Below are 19,872 nucleotides of genomic sequence, written 5' to 3'. Positions count from 1 at the left end.
AAACTGTAAAGTGATGTCATAAATAAATTAAGCTCATTATTAACATTACTGACTGAAAAAACATGAATTTCAGGACAATAATTACTCCCACTATTGTCACATGACCATACTATATAGTGAACAGCTGCAGTCAACGGACCGCATGATCTTTTGTTTCTGTGTGTGTGGTGGGGGATTAAACATGCCTCAACGATTTTACTTTTTGCTGTCCACTGAATAAATTAATTACTTGTGTGTAGTGATATGTTGTTACAGCTTGAATTATTTATTTTCCTGTTATGCTTTATCAATTCTAAATTATTTGTCACGGCATGGTAGATGTTAGCATTGCCACATTGATTGCGATCACGATTACCATGTTTGTAATAATTAAAGGGAAAACAAATGTAATGAACAAGAAAAGCACAAGTCTTTGTTGACAGTATTATTGAAATCGATACAACATACACTGATACAGCTGGACAAAAGATGACTTCGGCTTATACACAAGGCCGATGATTTTGTACTAGATATTTAGGGTCAAACTAAGAGGTCGGCTTATCCAAGGAGTCGGCTAATACACGGCAATATACGGTATTTGGTACAAGACCTTTATTATTATACTAAATGTTTCAAATTATACTTGGACTGCAATTTCTGACAGTGTCTGGTTTTTTTAACAATTTAGGAATACAGTACACATTATACAAACCACACACACACACACACACACACACACACACACACACACAATCTGACCAACAGCCTCCACCAAATACTATACTATCAAATTTAATATAACTAAATATACTAGAATTTGTTTTAATTAAAAATGTCTATATTATAATTTGTAAAGCTTTAAAAAAGAAACCACATACACTAAAGATTGCAATGAATAAAGGAATGAATGAATGAATGAATGAATGAATGAATGAATGAAAGAAGGATGTTTAACAACACCCCAGCACGAAAAATACATCAGCTATTGGGAGATTGCAATGAAATCCTCCGTACTAAAATTAAACAAGTTGACCCTACCTTGTCCCATAGCACAGAAGAATTCTACTCCAGGCTGAAGCTTCTGCAGTCTGTAGCGTCCCCTCATGGAACGGGCACAAGAAAGACAAATTGTTATTTCTTTGCTGTCTTTTGACATGGATGACGGGATTTCTGCCAAGTAGCCCTAGAAACACACAGCATACATTCACCATACTTAACATGTTGTCATATATTTATCACATATTCAGTGTGTATGTGTATTGTCTGTGTTTTTTCTGACAGTCTGTCCATCTCTCCATCCATTTATTTATTTATTTATTTGTCTGTATGTATGTAGGCCTATGCATGCTGTATGCACATACGAATATACATACATACATACATATATAATACTTAGGCCCTATTATGATATTATAATCAATATTTTACTAATGATGGTAATATTCTAAAATCTAATAGAAACAATCCATGCATTCAAAACCTAAATGATATTCAGCATCTTGCATATCTTTAACATGAAAATGTCCACAGTACTTAAGATTACGACGAATAAAATCCATTATTCTGTCAAATGAATGTTGTTGGTTTAACAGTTTGTTTAATAATACATTTGTAAAAGTAAATACTCACAGGTTGATCAATCTTAGTAGGTCCAGCAATGGCAAAAGTACAAACATCAGCCTTTGTAGCTGCAGTTATTTCTAAAAGAAAAAATGAAGAGAGATAAATCAATGAAGATAAACATAAATATATGTTGGAGCATCAACTTGTTAGTTTTAACAGACACTAACTACACTAGTGTCCAAACACAGGGCATTGGCTGTGGTAAACAAGAATACCATAAAAAAAAAGATGCTTACAACAACCTTGGTGATTCTAGGTTAGAAAAACTACAGGTAGTATTAAATCAAAATACTTCCAACTGGGTCAGTTTGAAGTGCACCCAACTTTTGATAGAGCAGTTAATACCACAAGTCCTATCAATGGTGATAAATGTGAGTGTGTTGGTTGTAAAAAAAAATTAGTTTCATCTCGGCAAAAAATGTTTGCAATTTTATTTCATATAGTACCACTGTGTCAAGTAGCCTTGTGCTTGAATGGGGTACCTGTAAAAAAAAAAGTACTCAAAATTTGTCATAGAGTAGTCATAGATGCTACCAATTATCTCTGAAATGAGCTGCTTTACCGCTCATTTTTAAAAATTTACTTTGTGGTAGTATTTATATCCGTGGTGTATATGTCGCTGCAGGTAGGAGTTTGAGCCACATATGTTACTATTGTCGTCTATGGGATTTGATTTGGTGGTATACACCTTACACAAGATGCAGTATACCTTGGTCGGGTATCTTTGCATCAAAGGCATGAATGAAGCCAGTCTCGGCATCATAGCGCCACTTCTGGTGGGCCCTGCCGAACTGATTGCTGCGTCTCATCTGCAGAGTGACGGGACAGCCGACAAAGGTCAAAGGTCGCCCGTCTTCATCCACATGGTGGCTCTCGTTGTTGGGCAGGGCCACAGTGAGGACCAGCTGTTTGTTGTACCGCGAGCGGATCTCGCTGAAAAACGGGTCAAAATCTTTATTAATAAATCGTAGACATTAATAATTATAGGTGAACAGGCAACTATTGGTCCATTTCGGTAGCACAGTTCTACTTAGAACGAAACGAATGGAGAGTGTAACACACTGAAGTGTGAAACTGGTGATGTTTATGCATAAATGGTAGTTAGTCAGGCCCACCCAGCACAAATGACGATGGACAGCACTCTGAATTACAATTAACCACTGTTTTGTGAATAAAAAATATTTAAGTTCTGCTACACACTTAAAATATTTTATTCAAACCTTTAGCTTTAAATCAGCTCATTCAACATCATATTATATGATAAAATTCAACAAAATCAGATGTCATCATATATTAAAATGTTAAGTTTCCATTCAGACTTGCTGTATAGAATCTATCACAAAGTATATTACAAAAGTAAGCTAAATGTCTGACACTGAAATATGCAGATAGTTGCATCAAGGATGTGACCACTTTACAAACACATTACAGGTTTTACTGATCTGTTGACTAGATTACCCGTTTCCCTTCATGACCCAGCGCTGGTTGATGTCATCGGGATGGCGTTTCATTAAGAAGACCTCGCTCACACGGCCCTCCTGTTCATGTACACCGAGCACCAGCTGCTTGTTGTTGGCACTGGCAATGTAGTTGTCCTCATACACAAACCGCTGTAGTGTGTCTCTCGACAGCCGTGGGGTTGGCCTTGGTCTGTCAAAAAATAACAATAAATTAATAATGTTTTGACATTCAAAATAACTGGCATTCTAGCTACTTTTGATGTTTTTGTACAATCCAGTGCGTAAAAGTTACTATATATAATATACATCAAGTGTGTATTCAACAACAACTTCCAATACTAATGTCTCTAAATCCCGATGTGATCATTCAGTTCATAGGACATATACTTGTATTTTTCTGCAACTCCCCAGTTGACCCATTTAGAATTTGACCTGTTTTGTTTATATATATTTATATATATTTCGAATTTACTGAATTATGTTCAAACATGCAAACTTAGTAAATGCATTTTGAACTGCAAATTAACCAATGGAAAGAAACTAAATAATTATAATTTTCTACGATTCATATCATCTAACAAAAACTATTCACAAACATTTTGTAACAGATAAAGCCACAGAGGTTCCAATGATCACTATAGAAAAGTATTTCTCTGCTAATTAACAGAAACAGGAAGCCTACAACACTTCCTTGTATTTCTCACACAACTCTTTGGCTATATATTTCTGAGCCTACAACACTTCCTTGTATTTCTCACACAACTCTTTGTTTGTATATTTCTGAGCCTACATCGCTTATTTGTATTTCTCATACAACTCTTTGTCTGTGTATTTCTGAACCTCCAAATCTTACTTGTACAGTCAGACCTCGTTACAACGACCGTCGTTACTATGACATTTACACCATCGACCACAAATTGTCAGGAACAAATGTACATCAGTGTTATTCTGTTCATTACACCGGAATTCACACCTTCCGACACCGACAGAGCAAATTAGGAACAAACATGCATCCGATGTCTGAAAACACCTCTTTACAACGACATTACATAATCACAGATACCGTAGCATGTTGGCAGTACACACACAGCCACTTAGAATCCTTGATTTCATAGTGAGCCGACTGTGTCACATGCTGTCTGAGCTACTGATGTCTGCAAAATCTGTAGACATGTATTGCTTTTGCAAATAAGCCTTTAGTTAACCAACTAAAGGATTAACTTCGAACAATAAAAGCTTCTGTTGTCATATTTTGTAAACAGGTAACAATCGTAGATGTCTTGATTACTGATGGTGAATGCACCTTGTTTTTATAGTTAATATTTTTTTTAAACATATTTAATGTATGTATGTGTATTTGTTGTTTTTAATAATAATTACAATGCATTAATTATTTAAATGTTATTGAGTCATCAGTTGATATTAATTAGTATTTTTTGTTACATTATTTTTGCAATGGAGATAACTCATGACAATTCGATACACCGGCAATTTCAATATAACGACAAAGTGAAAGAGGGACAAACATGGTCGTTGTAACGAGGTCTGACTGTATTTCTCATACAACTCTTTGTCTATATATTTCTGAGCCTACAACACTTACTTGTATTTCTCATACAACTCTTTGTCTGTGTATTTCTGAGCCTCCAGATCTTCGTCGTCCGAGTTTGTTGCATTGACAAGTCGCTCCCAGGGCCACTTCAAGCTGTTCAGCCGCTCCTCGGACTTGAGATGGGCTCGGGTGTGAGGCGACCTGAAACAATTCAACAGTGCTGTTATACTTCCATGACTTGTACATCACGTCCACATATGATTGCTGTGATGACGATACCACATTAAATGTCCATGTTCATCTTACAAAAGAAATTAAGTTATGTACAAGCATAATTGTGATCTTGGTTATTCTAATTATTATAGAAGCAGAAAACAGTGTTTTGATGTCACCATTTGGCACCTATTAGAATTTAAACAAAAGCTTTTTGTTAAATATATTTTAAAAATATATCTGACTTATCTAGAAGTTGAATTTTCAAATAAGACTTGAAAATTATGTGCTCGGAAATTTGTAGGTGATTATGAACTAAACAATTATTTCACTCATCCAGATGTCAAGCAATTAATATTTGAGCAATAACATCCATCCAAAAATTCCCATTAAAACAAGCGGCTTGTGAAGCAGCACTTCCTACAGTAAAATAAGTTTGTTGTATTTGACGCCGGCATTAGAGCACATTGATTTTTTATCTTATCATCGGCTATTGGACGTTAAACATATGGTCATTCTGACCCTGTTTTTTTTAGAGGAAACCCGTTGTCGCCACATAACCTACTCTTTTACAACAGGCAGCAAGGGATCTTTCATTTGTGCTTCCCACAGGCAGGATAGCACAAACCATGGCCTTTGTTGAACCAGTTATGGATCACTGGTCGGTGCAAGTGGTTTACACCTACCCATTGAGCCTTGTGGAGCACTCACTCAGGGTTTCGAGTTGGTATCTGGATTAAAAATCCCATGCCTCGACTGGGATCCGAACCCAGTACCTACCAGCCTGTAGACCGATGGCCTAACCACGACACCACCGAGGCTGGTCACTTCCTACAGTACCACATGGTGTGACTGAGATACTCACAGAACCTGGAGATCTTCATCCTCCTCCTCATTAGCCAGGATCTGACTGGTTACCTGGGTAACTGGCTCTCTCTCCTGCATCTCCTCCTCCTCCTGATTCCACAACTTGTTGACGATAATCCGCGCGTTCTGCGTAATACCACCTTCAATCTCCAGAACATAATCTACAAGTATTTAAACACATAAATACTGGGTTTGACTACCTATGTTAAAACTGACACAACTGTTTAATCCTAAAAGTAAGAATTTCGAAGTACTGTGGATTTTGTCCAACTGGCATATATGTGTAAACTAGCATGCTCTCAAAGTCCCGTCCAGTGGTAACAGCTTGAGTGGCATCTGTTTAATTTGGCACCCTGTATATATGGGCACATTTCATTAGTTCCACTTAAATCCAGGTTCAATATCCACTGAACTACCATAATGTAATTTTGAAAAATATCTATTTGATGTTTATAAATGTATTTATGTGCTGAACTCTTGCTAGACCATGCTGTCACTGAATTATTTTTGGACATATATTTCTGTGTCTACAAGCTGTAAAAGCTTATAATGTGAAACAAAATTGAACTCAATACCAAATTATATTATTATTTACTATAATTAAAATAAAAGCAAAAAAACAAGTAAACAACAATGATATAATTTAATCAGGAATCAGCTTGTAATTTCAAATGTGACCGTTCCAGAATTGATAACACTGAAAGGAAAGACAGTAATTGTTCCAAGTTTGGTGGGTCTGCTACCGTGTTTTTTATGTGCATACATGTACAAAACAATTGCACCCCCACCTTCCCTGTGTTATCAATTCTGGAACAGTCTTCAGCAATGTATTTTTCAGCTCTTACTCTGTGGATGGCGAAGTGAGCAGTACTGTCGTATCTTAGCAACATCATTGTAGAGCTGAGTGAGCAGGAAGCGCCGCTCCTGCTCAGTTTTGCTCAGATTGGGATCAACCCACTGTTCTCCACAGGAAATGTACACCAGCGAATCACGCTTCAAAGACTGCAGGGTAAAATGTTCAACACCTTTCTCGTCAAACAGTCGTCTCCCAGCAAAGGGAAGGTCCAGCAGTGATGTGCAGTGATCAAGAAACTAAAAATTAAAAAATTAAAATGAAATGATCTTTTAAGTTTTTTTTTTTCTTTTTCATAACAAGGAAATGTTTTATTTAACGATGCACTCAACACATTTTATTTACGGTTATATGGCATCAGACATATGGTTAAGACCACACAGATATTGAGAGAGGAAACCTGCTGTCACTACATCATGGGCTACTCTTTTCGATTAGCAGCAAAGGATCTTTTATATGCACCATCCCAGACAGGATAGTACATACCACAGCCTTTGTTATACCAGTTGTGGAGCACTGGCTGGAACAGGGAGTGATCCTAGACGGACTGTGCATCAACGCGAACGCTTTACCATTGGGCTACATCTCACCCCTGAACGGCATAATAAAAACTTCATTAGAAAAAGTTTAACCAACAGCAATTTAGTGTCTAACATATGGTTATTTCGACACTTGCTACCACCACAGACTGCTCTTACTGAAAAGCAGCAAGAGATCATTTACATGCACTTTCCAATAGTCAGAACAGTATATTCCATATGTTTTGATGTACCAGTTGTGGGACACTGGTTGAGAAAAAGAGAACAAAAACCCAAGTTAACTGAGGGCAATCAATCCTATGATCCATTGCAACTCAGGTAAACACTCTACCACTCACAAACATCCCAACCACTCACAAACATCCCACCTCACTTTTAAGAATAAGACAGTTTCTCCTTTTACTAGAAAGCATTACAGTAAATGTCTGTGAATTAAAGCTAATTTGTATATCTGTGATGATGAACATTACCATGGAGAATTCGAGCTGCCTCACTGTGAGGTCGTGACAGTGCAGATTGAAATCACCGTCAACCGAATCAGCGTGGTCTGGCAGTGATTCCTTCTGTTTGCGTTTTCCTCCCCACTTCTGGTTTTTGTCTTGCTTTTCTTTTGTGACATCTTTCACCATCTGCAATTTAATTCATAATGTGATTTTAAAAAAAAAATATATATCATCATACATGTGCATGTATTTCTATATAACTAAACTGTTATCATCATCTTCAAAGTATCAGAACATGTCAGCAACCAAAATATTTCAGTGGCTAAATTATGACATTTGTCTTACACATACTAGCAAGTATATATAATGATGACAGCATTATGCCCACAAATTATATTGGAGAGTGTCCCCAGTGTCCTGATCGAGAACTGAATCGAGATCCCCTTGATTGCACTTGCCATTTAGTACTCAAACCTGGGTATCCGTGTTACCCATTTCTAGGGTCCTGGCTCCACTTTTGGCTATGCTTGAAACCTACCAAGGGTAGGGGGATTTAGCCCAATGGGTCGACATACAAAAGGAGAGACAGTGCATCCTCATTTGGCTCTAACCTGACCTTCACATATGGGCGACACTCCCCTTAAAAAAGATATGGCACTTCATGCTACCAGCTACTTCCCAGGGGCCAATCGGCGAGTTCTAGACTTACGCTTGCCAGCTTGTTTGTCTTAAGTATGGGTACCGAAGGGGACCCGACAGTGGAATGAAGGGTCACCCACCCCAATTCTGTATCACATACACAGACAGGCCAATTGAAGCTATCGAGCCAGAAGCTTTTGTTGACTACTGACAGATTCACGAAAGCCCCAACAAGCTTAATGGTGTCACATACTATTTGGCAGATGTATCTTTTTATAGTCGAACCACCTTGGTGGATCCATTCAGCTGATTAGTTTTTTTCTCATTCCAAACAGTGCACCACAACTGGACAAAGGCCGTGGTATGTGCTTTCCTGTCTGTGGGAAAGTGCATATAAAAGATTCCTGCTTCATTAGGAAAAATGTAGGTGGTTTTCTCCGATGACTACGAGTCAGAAATACCAATTATTTGACATCCAATAGACGATGACTAATCAATGTGCTCCAGTGATGTCGTTAAAGAAAACAAACTTTAAACTTTTCATAGATTCATCTATTCCAACTGCTGTGCAGATGGTGTTGTTTCCCTTGTACCATGCACCCCCGCTCACCAACAGCTAAACTTTTGTGCACCCCACTTCACTTCAGCCTGTCAGCATTTTGACCATTTCGCAGTAAGGCATGTGTACTGTCCTTCTTCGTTACAGCAGCTTTGGTGAAGAGAGTCCACGCCGTCATCCCACACAACTGTTGGATCTATGATGTGGGCCTTGTTTTGTTTCCAGAAATCAAGACTGGCTTGTATGTTTCACCGTTCATGATGAAGTGGGGCTTTTCCAGGACATTCCAGCAACTCTGATGGATTGCGAAGCAAATATGGCTGTGCCATTTGATCCGATTTGTCTTCACAAACATGCATGCACCCGTGATGTGGCCCATTTCAACAACATGCCCACATCTTCTACGACTTACATTCCCCTCATGGGAATCATGTTGGTGTGCAGCCTGATTAAAAAAATGACCTCGCTATTCTTAAGGAAACTTCGGTCAGCGAACTACACATTGCTGTGTGTGTTTCCTGTCCAGAGTTTGGTAACGGTACCTTGAGATTGGAGTAAGGCCCAGTCATGAGCCTCTGGGTTATCTCCCACCTGTTTGTGCACTTTTTACCTTTTGACCACAGTAGATCGAATAGGTTGCGAGTTTTGTCTACTTTGACACCAAAGTTCAATAACTCCACAATTCTATGGATATTGTCATCTTTAGAACTGAGGCAGCTCTTAAGATAGTTGATACAAACTACTGGCACCTATTTAGCCAGTTTTGGGTGGTCAGCATTGACATTGTTTGTCTAGGTTTCAGAGCTTTATGGATCAGACCGCACCATTTGCTTAGTTTTTTCAGTGGGTTCACTATCATGAAGCCGATCCAGGGGTCAATCTTAATGTCCAGGTACTTAGTACTCTGTCCTGGTTCCAATCAAGGGACACTGGTCAATGACTGTGTACATTCTGCTTTCTGAGGGTGTACTGACAAAAATGCAGTGACCTCAGTGGACTACCTCCCCTAGGCCTGTTTCGCCCTTTGGAGTTTTGAAGTACATCCGCATATCCGTGTACAACCCATCCCCTTTGAATGTGCTTATGGGACACGGTATCAAATACCTTAGCAAGGTCTACAAAAGCTATTGGTTTGCCTGGCGTTTTTGCATGGTGGACCATTGTACATTGCTGGCACACCCTGAACCTCCATCACTGATGAAACCTCTCTATTTCGGGTTACTGACAAAAATGAAGATGGGAGTTTTCCAACTGAGCTGACAGTAATTTTGTAAATAGGACGATAGATGCAATTGTGAGAGGCCTCCAATTGCCGAGGTTGTTTGGGTCCCTACCTCTTGCTAGCAACAAATAATGGTTGCCTTGGATCAGCTTACTCACCTTTCAAGTCAGGAGGAATATGTTAAGGATTGTTGTGACAGTGGTGTGGTGCTTGCTGCTATGCAGTACACCTACCTTGATTTTATCATGACCATACGCTGTGTCAGAAGGAATACTCTGTGTCAGAATGAATATGTTAAGGATTGTCGTAATGGGTGGTGTGGTGCTTGCTGCTATGCAGTGCACCTACCTTGATTTTATCACGACCACATGCAATGTCTCTTCTCATCCTCAACAGAGCCCTCTTTACCTCCTTGACAATGTCTCTGAATATTCAGTGATGTGCTTTGTCTTAGAAAAGTTGCTTAGGTCTACGTCCTGGGTTACACTGCTGAAGCATTCTCTATAAGTAGTTCCGATTGTCTCTACCTCTACTGGACATGTATTCTCAGTTTTGACATCAAGGATTTCGGTAACAAGGCTCTGTGTTCTTTTAGAAGAAACTGTTGGACTTTCCAGTATTCACAGGCATCCTACTGGCTTCTTACCCGGGTCTGCTTCTTGCCCTTTCCTTTTGGCTTGTTTAACCTTTCCTCAACAGTCCAGATAAGTATACGTTTTTCAATCAGGACACCTACTTTTTCACCAACCTCCATGCCTTCAATTGCAACAGTGAGTATAGTTGCGGCTTAGAGGCATTCAGAGTTACCATCTGGTACCTCCTTGCCTGTCAGCCAGATGATGAACAGGGAGCCATGTACAGAGTCATCTTGATCATGAGCGTGTCAGAACATACCAGCAACAAACATATTTCACTGGCTATTATGATGCTGGTGCCAACTTTTAGAGCTATACCAAATTGTCAGAACATATCAGCAACCAACATATTTCACTGTCTATTACAATGTCTGTGCAAACGTTTAGGGCCATACAAAACTGTCAAAACAAGCCAGCAACCAACACATATTGTATGACATCTGTACCAACTTATACGGTTATCCCTAATCTAAAATAACTTGTGCGGGGTCAATAAAAAGAATCAAGCAACAGTACTAAAATGTCTTCTCCAAAAGAAGATCATCTGTGTAGTTTTCTGGGGGTTAATTGACCACCTCACCATTGCATTGGTGTTTTTTTTTTAAACAAACCTATAAATATTTCTACTTTTCAGCAATCCTTAACCTAACCTATGAACAGATTATGGCTGGAGCTAGGTCTGGTTTATGTATAAAAAGAACTGTTACTAAATTACAGAATAATTACATGTGAGGCACTGTGCTAACACAAAAAAGCTGCCTACTTTAGATGAACCGTCACCAACTGAAGTGAAACCCCTCAAAACTGGTCCTCAAGAAACCGGAATTCCTTCTAAAACGGACATTTTTCATGGTCTCTTTTTATATACCAGTACAGAACAGTACCTCTTGAAAACAAATACCTCTTAAAATCTGACTTTTTACTTGAAGTCTGGTTTAAGAGGGGTTTCAGTGTGTAAACATACCAAACTGTTTTACACTTACATTGGTTAAATTGGGACCAACAACTGAAATTGCATTTGCTCTGTCCCTTTCTCCATTCTTCAAACACGAAAGCCGCTTTGGTGTCACTGCAAATTAAAATATAATTTCAATCAATTAAAAATGTTATAAACAATTTTCTTTTAATATTTTTTAATATGCAGTGTGTATTATATAATAGTCTACATGTTGACAGCTATTTTTAAATATACTACATCCATTGCTAATTGTCTTTTAAATTAATCTTCTTCTCCACCTTCAATAACAAAAAAAAAAAACCCTATATAAATTACTATATTATGGTCCATGTAAAAAATATAAATGATAAATTAAGACCTTTTTTGGCAAAAGTATCAAATAAAGAGATTCATACAACAAAATTAAATTCAAGAGGTAATTTTTTTATTTTAACAGAGAAAACCAATGAGCTGACTTTTATCACAAATTGGACTTAGCATCCTATTGATTTTATCATTATAAATAGTGGTGTTTAAATATCTTCTGAAATTACTTACCTCCTGACAGTCCTGATTTCTTTGATTGCTTTCGAGGAGGTGGAACATTAGGAATCAAGTAACCTTCCATTGGCCAATCGTATTCCTAGAGATGGTAACATGAAAATAATCAATCAAAAGTTTGTAATAAACACAAAATAATTATTGCACTGATCTGGCAGAATAACAGAATGGAAAAAGATTCAATTAAAATTAAGAGTCCATATTTGATATACCATATAAAATCAAAAACAAGCAGAATTTTTTTTTTTTTTAAACTTAAAGTGCTTTCCTTGCAAGTACTGGATTCAGAGAGGGCCTATGACGTAAATTCAATTTGATTTTTTAACATTAAAATGGTGATCTCAATCAAAGACCACAGAAATTTATATTTAAACAGAAATGTGGTTCAAACAATATACTGATAATATATGAAAGACAGACTTCAGTTCCCAGCCATGCACTCACTCCTTGTATCCTACCTCCTATCCTTACTTTCTAATCAATTCAGCAGTATATTGTAGTGACACAAAAAAAACCTTTGATTCAACTTTTATTTTCTACTACTGAAATTTAACAAACATGACTGTCAATTTTTCACAATATGTTATATAATTTCTTAATGATTAAAATGCTGTAAATAAATGAGCTGCAGAAAGATATTAACCAGGTTCCGTTCACCATCTTCTTTCACTGGCCACGAAAGTGCAAGTTTATGCCATTCCGGGTTGGAAACATCACAATACTTCCACTGTCCAAGGTTGTCAAACCTTTCCTGTTTTAAACCAAACCTTGAGAACAAGAAGAAAGTTAGATGAATTTTAATACTAATCATATGAAAATTAACAGTATACAAAAATCTATGAAGCAATAAAATGTTAGACAACTGTTATACTGATATACGGAACAGACTTTTTTAATACATGATCAAACCTAAAGCCTGCATAAGTCCAAATTAAAATCATACTCAGATAGTCAGTTCCTTCTTCATCATTGGTCCATGTCAGCTTATTGGTGGCTAACAGCAGTCTGTTGCTCATTAAACAATGTTGTTGCAACAGTGAATTTCACTCCAACCAAACCCATTGGGCCAACATATCAATACTATCTCACAGACAACAGAAGATGTTTTATTTAATGACACACTCAACACATTTTATTTAGTTATATGGCGTCGAACATATGGTTAAGGACCACACATCTATTGAGAGAGGAAACCCGTTGTCGGCACTTCATGGGCTACTCTTTTCAATTAGCAGCAAGGGATCTTTTATATACACCATCCCACAGACAGAATAACACATACCACAGCCTTTGATGTACCAGTCATGGTGCACTGGTTGGAACAAGAAATAGCTCAATGGGCTGACGGGGATCGATCCCAGACTGACTGCGTATCAAGCGAACGCTTTACCATCGAGCTATGTCCCGCCCCTTCAGAAGATGGGTTTGGGGTCAGTTATTAAATGTGGGTGTGTCTCTCTCTCTTTTGTGTGTGTGTGTGTGTGTGTGTGTATGTGTGTGTGTGTGTGTGTGTTTATAATCAACTCTGGTTGTACTTAAACATTATTCTAAAATAATGAAGAATCCTGACCAACATTCTTAATTGGCAAGATTTAAAAATCCTAAAATATCCATTCAAGTCCATATTTTGATCGTCTTTCAACTAGGGTGATAACATATACTCTGCCCCATCAGTTTCAGAGTTCGAGGGGCCAGTGCCTCCCCCACCCCTCATCACATTTCCCAATGCCTGTGTAACTGGGATCCATCACAACAGAACACCACATCATAAGTAAACCTCAGTTTAGCTTGCTGATAGAAAGTCTACCTCTGAGCGGCCGCTTCTTTCTTGGTCAGCGGGTCGGACACCACCAGGTAAACTCGCTGACCGGTCTTCGTGCCCTGGGGCTTGTTCTCCTCATACCCCTCATCATCGCCAAACTTGTTCCCCAAATAGGTCAGTGCCAGTTCTGGGTGAGACTTAAAACAGAAAAAGAAAAAGAAATTATTACAAATACCAGTATTATGATTGCATGTGCATCTTTGGGCATGTTTATATATGTGTGTATTAAGTGTGTTTGAGTGTATGTATATGTACTCCTGATGATACTGAATAAAATTCCAAAATTATTATTATAATATAATTATAATAGTTCCTGCAACATTAACTGAAACTAAGAAGACCTACAGCAGCTGATATTGTTCCTTCAGGACTGAAATTCCAGATCTGGTTGGGATTCTGCGTCATCTTCTTCTGTAGAGTGACTATGAATCCGGTGATGCTGACATTTTTTCCAAACAGTTTTCCTTCTATTTTCGAGTCAGACACAGCCAAGCAGAGTTGAGGCATGTACTTACAGATGATATGGCCACCCTGCAAAAACAAAATCTCAACAATTAATATTCTTCTTTTTGGTAGAAGACTCATATTCACCTCTGGATTACAAACACACAGCCATAAACATTTACATATTAACAGTTTTAGATTTCTTTACTATTTCAAAAGCCATTCAACTCTGGCAATTAACCATAGCAATCAGCAGCATTTATTTTATCATGCAACTTTCAATTTTCTGGGGGGTTTTGTAATTTTTCTTAGTTAATTATTTATTTTTGTAATACTGGCAAATTAAACTCTTCTCTTAAATATTAACCCCAAAAATACCGTGAAAAATGCCATGGAGACAAAGGCAATTTTTTTGCTGTGACCAGTTTGTTATTATTCCATTATTATTGTGACATCAAACTTGAGGAATTTAATATTATAAATAAAAACAGATACCTGATGTAGTGAATGGTGAATAAGTATTATTGAATAAAAATTGGTAAAACTTTGCAGGGTCTTGAAAAGTAGGGGGCTCCTGTGATTTTTAAAAAAATTCTAGAATGAGGATAGGAACAGTTTTTCCAAATATAATTAAAATCCAGAATTCCAGATATATCCATTATAGTGTTATTATTTCTGGTTATCTTTGAAAACAGGCCTACATATATTAAATTAATGTTTCTTTTTAACAAAATTAATAAATTACCACCATACAGGCAGACCACCTGTAGTAATAGGCTATTGAATTGTTCAGTTGACCTGCAGTCACATATGCAAATGTATTACAGACCGAATCATAATAAGCATCTGTTTCATGAGTTGATTTGACCATATAACACAGGTTTGATTAATAATATTTTACCTTGGTTATGACCCAGATTTGTGATTCCTTCATTTTGCGCATCATGCTTTCGTCTATTTTCCTTTCTGAGTCTTCGGGTCGTTTGAACTTCTCATTTACCACCAGCTCCGGGTATAAACACAGATCATTCTTTTTCTAAAAATAAAAATAAATTAATTAATTAAAAGAACAAAACAAGAAAGAAAATATGATATTTTAATTATATTATGTAAACCAGATGCAACCAAGTCATGTAATTCAATTAATATTCAATCAAGCTGCATTAATAAAACAATTGAAGACTTTTTACAGAACTCGATAAATGGAATTACTTTTCTTGCTTACCATAAATGTTTTTGGTGCACTGTGATGAACATCCAAAGGTTTAACTATAAAGCAAGTTTCATTAACCTAGGACTATAGTACGACAAACTGATCTAAATGCAAAATTTCAATATTAAACCGGAACACAAAAATTAACGTCATTGAAGTTGCCGCCATTGGAAAAGTAATCCCTATATCTCGTTTCTTAACTTCATAAAGACAAGACAATAAAATATTTAAAAGTAATTAATACAAAACTATTCTCCACTGATGCTTTCCCTAGGACTGAAATATTTTACTGTTACTTGCTTTGTGCAAAAGGTAACAGCTGTCCCTGTCGACTTCGGCAAATTCCAACATCCATTTGGCCTTCTCCTCATCCTGCATAATGGCCGTGTTCATGCTCTGTACATACCCCACAGGGAAACCAATGTTAGCTTCCCAGTTGGAGTGACTGCAAGTCAATAAAAAATGAAGCATAAACACATCGTCATGCATAAATATGATGCATGTTAAACTGATATATGTTTTATTTGAAAAAGGTAACCACCACTCCATCCACTATCCACTCTTATCAACTAATCCATCCATTGTTCATCTAACCATTCATCCATTCATTTGCATAATTTATTCATTCTATTGTTCACTCATTCACTCATTCATGATCATCCACATAAGTTTAATTTTAGAGTATTCTATACTGATATAATACTGATAAGTCTTCTTTTATTAATTCCTTTATTGTCCTTAATTAAGTTTTAATTTTAAATATATGCTATACTGATAGACTGTACTAACTCTAACATTCCTTCTGTGTCTTCCTGCATAATCTGTTCTCTTACAATGTGTTCCACACCCTCCATCTCCAGTTTCGATGCTTTGTCAAAGAAAACTTCAAGGCAGTATGCTGGGGAAAAAACATTATTTGACTAATTATGCAAAATACGAAATACAGATTGCTTTTATCAAAATATCTTGCATACTTCAATTCTTATCATACCTGATCAACAAATAAAATAAAATTTGAAAAAATAAATTCACGATACATGTCCCCTTCCAGGCCCAACACATTTTCATATATCCTAAGTTCCAGGGCAATAACTCTGTCATGTAAATTTACATTATTAAGCTATACACAAAATTTCAGCTGAATATTTGTAAAAGAAAAAATGGAGAAAAAAATCAGTGGGACCGATAGAGACAAAATATACAGTGCCCTCCAGTTGGACCAGTAGAGGATGAACTACCACTAAATAAAGAGTTCCAAACTTACTGAATGGACAAATGTAAGGTTCTCCAAACGACACCCACACCTTCTGGTCGTACTCCAGAGACAGGACATCAGTGATCTCGTGGCCATACTTGTCATACAGTCTCTGTGCCACAGCATTCAGTTTGGGAGCAGCCTTCGAGGACGAGAAGTTAGTGCTGGAGATCTCATCAAGAAGCTGAACAGAAAAAAAACACCAATGAATTAATTCAGTTATCATAATCAATATCACAAACCTATCATTCTATTCATCAGTGACACTACCGATTTCAAATCATTAACTGAAATTATTTTTAAAAACCAGTAATGTATCAGTCAAATATAGAAAAATTCGAGCATAATAGGTATTAATTTGAAAGAGGAATTTCCCCTTCACAGAAAACTGAAGTTAGATGATGTTTAGTCAACTTTTGATACACATAAAATGTTTTACTGCTGTTTATATAGTGCTTTACTTGCACAATCAAACAATTAATGTAGAGCAATATTTGTTAAAACCATTGAACAATGAAATAAGGAGAAAGTATGTGCCACACCCAGAATCCACCAGTGTGTATCAAATTAATTCAGAATTAAAGCATATATAAATGGAAAATTAAAAATGAGTCAAGTTAAATTCCATCTAAAAAATGAAGACAAAAGGTCGAAATCAAATCATGATAATAATGAATTTACAAAAAGCCCACCTTATAATTGATCTCACAGTAAAACTAAATATAGATTTTAACAATACCCAAATCACTGGAAAAGCCCTCCATTAAATTTATATTATAAATAAACGCATGTGGCAACTGATTTATAACCTTGAAAATGTTAAGCAATAAACATCAAGTATTGAATAATTCAATTAAAACAAAAATGGTTCAGTAACATGATTCTTACTCTTTGCATTAGTCTGTCTTTGTCATTTGAAGCAATGCCTTTCAGTGCTTCTCGCAAGTTGAAGAAAAATGCATATTCATTGTCAGCACTTCCATTTTCAAAGATCTAAAATAAACGAGAGCATTGTTAAATAAATAACATTTCTTCCTTTCTTCTAAAATAAATGAAATATCACAAGCGAATGCTTGTCAAGCACTTTAACACAAGAGTTAATTTCTGAATATTCACAATTATTTAATTGTAAAACATTAGTCAACATAGTTTTCAGATACAACATATGGGAGACAAAATCTATGCAACAACTACAACAGATTGCTTATAAAACATTAAACTGAATGCTAAAAATTTCTGCAATGTCACCAGAATAGCATCAGTTCTCGGAAATGGAACTTATATTCAAGTTGAATTTATTCATATGTTATTCTGTATGTTATTGTTGTTTGATATCACAGAGTTAATGTATTCCGCCTTAAATGTCTTACCTTCAACTTGAGACCCTTGGTTCCCACAAGTCTGTCATCACCCTGTATCTCACGGATGTGTTCCATTTTGTAACTCACCCCCATTTGCTGCAAACAAAACTTTACTAATTATCAACTATATGGCCTAAAGTACTGCTAGCCTTGACTGTTCAATTATATAATGCTCAAACTGGAACATGTGGAAAGTGTTATATTTGCATTTGTAAAAAAATACATGTTAAAAAAGTGTTATGGGGAAAAGAGGGCAAAAATTCCCTGCTTTTTGCACTATATAATTATTGAATAGAAAAAAATCTCAACGTGGGTCTATTTAACAATTACAAGGGGATACAGAATGTTTTTATATATTTACATTCAAAATACAAGCTAGAAGTGAGACAAAATATGCCTCCCAATAGAACTTCTTTTATTTTTTACAATTTTGTTTTTAAAGTTAACGTTATAACTACACTTTGTTAAATCAATGATCAATACTCCTTTAAAGAATTTATTTAACATTAAGAATCAAAAATGGTGTTACCTAATTTGTAAATCATATATGATGTAAATAACAAAAAGGTGCCAACTCCAGTAAAAATAAAAAGGGAATTCCCCTTTTAAAAGTTAGGGTCCAGATTGCACATGTGCGATACAAGATAAATTTATCATGTTTTGAAAATATCTTTATCACTATTAGTAAAAAAAAAAGAGTTTGTTTTGCTTAACGACACCACTGGAGCTATTGGATGTCAAACATTTGGTAATTCCGACTGGTAGTCATCAGAGGAAACCCGCTACATTTTTCCTAATGCAGCAAGGGATCTTTTATAGGCACTTTCCCACAAACAAGAAAGCACATACCATGGGCTTTGGTTGGAATGAGGAAAAAACCTAATTAGTTGAATGAATCAGTTGAAGTGGTTCGATCATGTGCCGTAAGCACCTCAGGCGAGCACTCAACCGACTGAGCTAACTCCCGCCCCTTATCACTATTAGTAAGACAGAATAGGTATGTGATAAATTCTGGCATGGCTGTGAGAAACAAACCTCTTCTTTGTTGAGCTCTTCTCTGAGATTCTTCAGCTTGTCTTTCAACATTGCCAGCGTCTCCTTCAGCTGATCTATGTCACTCTCGGCCTGGAGTAAAAGCATGGTGATAATATTTCAGTACCAGTAATGCATTGTCTTTAAAAAAGTATTTTAAGAAGCACCAAATATTTCCACATAGTAGTAAATAAAATAAATATGGTACATTATAACAAATAAATATTTTGCTTGTTACCATGATGGATGTTCAAGCTGAAATAAAACTGTTCTTGACGAGTCAACACTGACCAAACAATATGGGATTTTTAATTATATTATAATTATAATGTGTGCTAAATTAATTTAGTGATCCACTGATTTTGCTATCAATTTTGGAATGTAGGCACAGTGGGTTAAAATATTGAATTAAAATAAGAATAAGAAGGATATGTAATGCATACATTGTTTCTATTGTTATTGTAAAACATACTTCCTTTATACTGTGGAACCTGTCTAAACTGGACCATGAACAAACCGGAATCTTGTCAAAATCAACCAAGTTTTATGGTCTCGGATTTCTAAATTATAGGATGTGAGCCTCTAAACACCAGATAATGTCTACATCAGATTTCACTGTATTACAATATTATTGTTACTAGTGAATTACGTTGTTATTACATT

General features: G+C 36.4%; 1 protein-coding gene across 1 annotated transcript in view; it reads right to left on the bottom strand.

The window, feature by feature from the left end:
• The window catches only part of LOC121381646 (doublecortin domain-containing protein 1-like), a 50,224-nt gene that overhangs the window by 12,427 nt on the left and 17,925 nt on the right, over positions 1 to 19,872 (bottom strand). The window contains exons 12-31 of the mRNA XM_041510983.1: positions 19,213 to 19,302; positions 18,187 to 18,273; positions 17,705 to 17,809; positions 16,826 to 17,000; positions 16,351 to 16,459; positions 15,862 to 16,006; positions 15,250 to 15,384; positions 14,250 to 14,435; positions 13,890 to 14,041; positions 12,726 to 12,849; positions 12,080 to 12,164; positions 11,568 to 11,653; positions 7,557 to 7,715; positions 6,540 to 6,786; positions 5,693 to 5,855; positions 4,666 to 4,815; positions 3,061 to 3,252; positions 2,312 to 2,535; positions 1,609 to 1,679; positions 1,018 to 1,162 (exon numbers count right to left, since the gene is read on the bottom strand). Coding sequence (XP_041366917.1) covers positions 1,018 to 1,162; positions 1,609 to 1,679; positions 2,312 to 2,535; positions 3,061 to 3,252; positions 4,666 to 4,815; positions 5,693 to 5,855; positions 6,540 to 6,786; positions 7,557 to 7,715; positions 11,568 to 11,653; positions 12,080 to 12,164; positions 12,726 to 12,849; positions 13,890 to 14,041; positions 14,250 to 14,435; positions 15,250 to 15,384; positions 15,862 to 16,006; positions 16,351 to 16,459; positions 16,826 to 17,000; positions 17,705 to 17,809; positions 18,187 to 18,273; positions 19,213 to 19,302 — 2,830 coding nt within the window. The remainder of the gene's footprint in view (positions 1 to 1,017; positions 1,163 to 1,608; positions 1,680 to 2,311; positions 2,536 to 3,060; positions 3,253 to 4,665; positions 4,816 to 5,692; positions 5,856 to 6,539; positions 6,787 to 7,556; positions 7,716 to 11,567; positions 11,654 to 12,079; positions 12,165 to 12,725; positions 12,850 to 13,889; positions 14,042 to 14,249; positions 14,436 to 15,249; positions 15,385 to 15,861; positions 16,007 to 16,350; positions 16,460 to 16,825; positions 17,001 to 17,704; positions 17,810 to 18,186; positions 18,274 to 19,212; positions 19,303 to 19,872) is intronic.

The sequence above is a fragment of the Gigantopelta aegis genome, chromosome 9, assembly GCF_016097555.1.
Source record: "Gigantopelta aegis isolate Gae_Host chromosome 9, Gae_host_genome, whole genome shotgun sequence".
In the NCBI taxonomy this organism is placed as follows: domain Eukaryota; kingdom Metazoa; phylum Mollusca; class Gastropoda; order Neomphalida; family Peltospiridae; genus Gigantopelta; species Gigantopelta aegis.
This window is presented reverse-complemented; position numbering and strand designations above follow the sequence as displayed.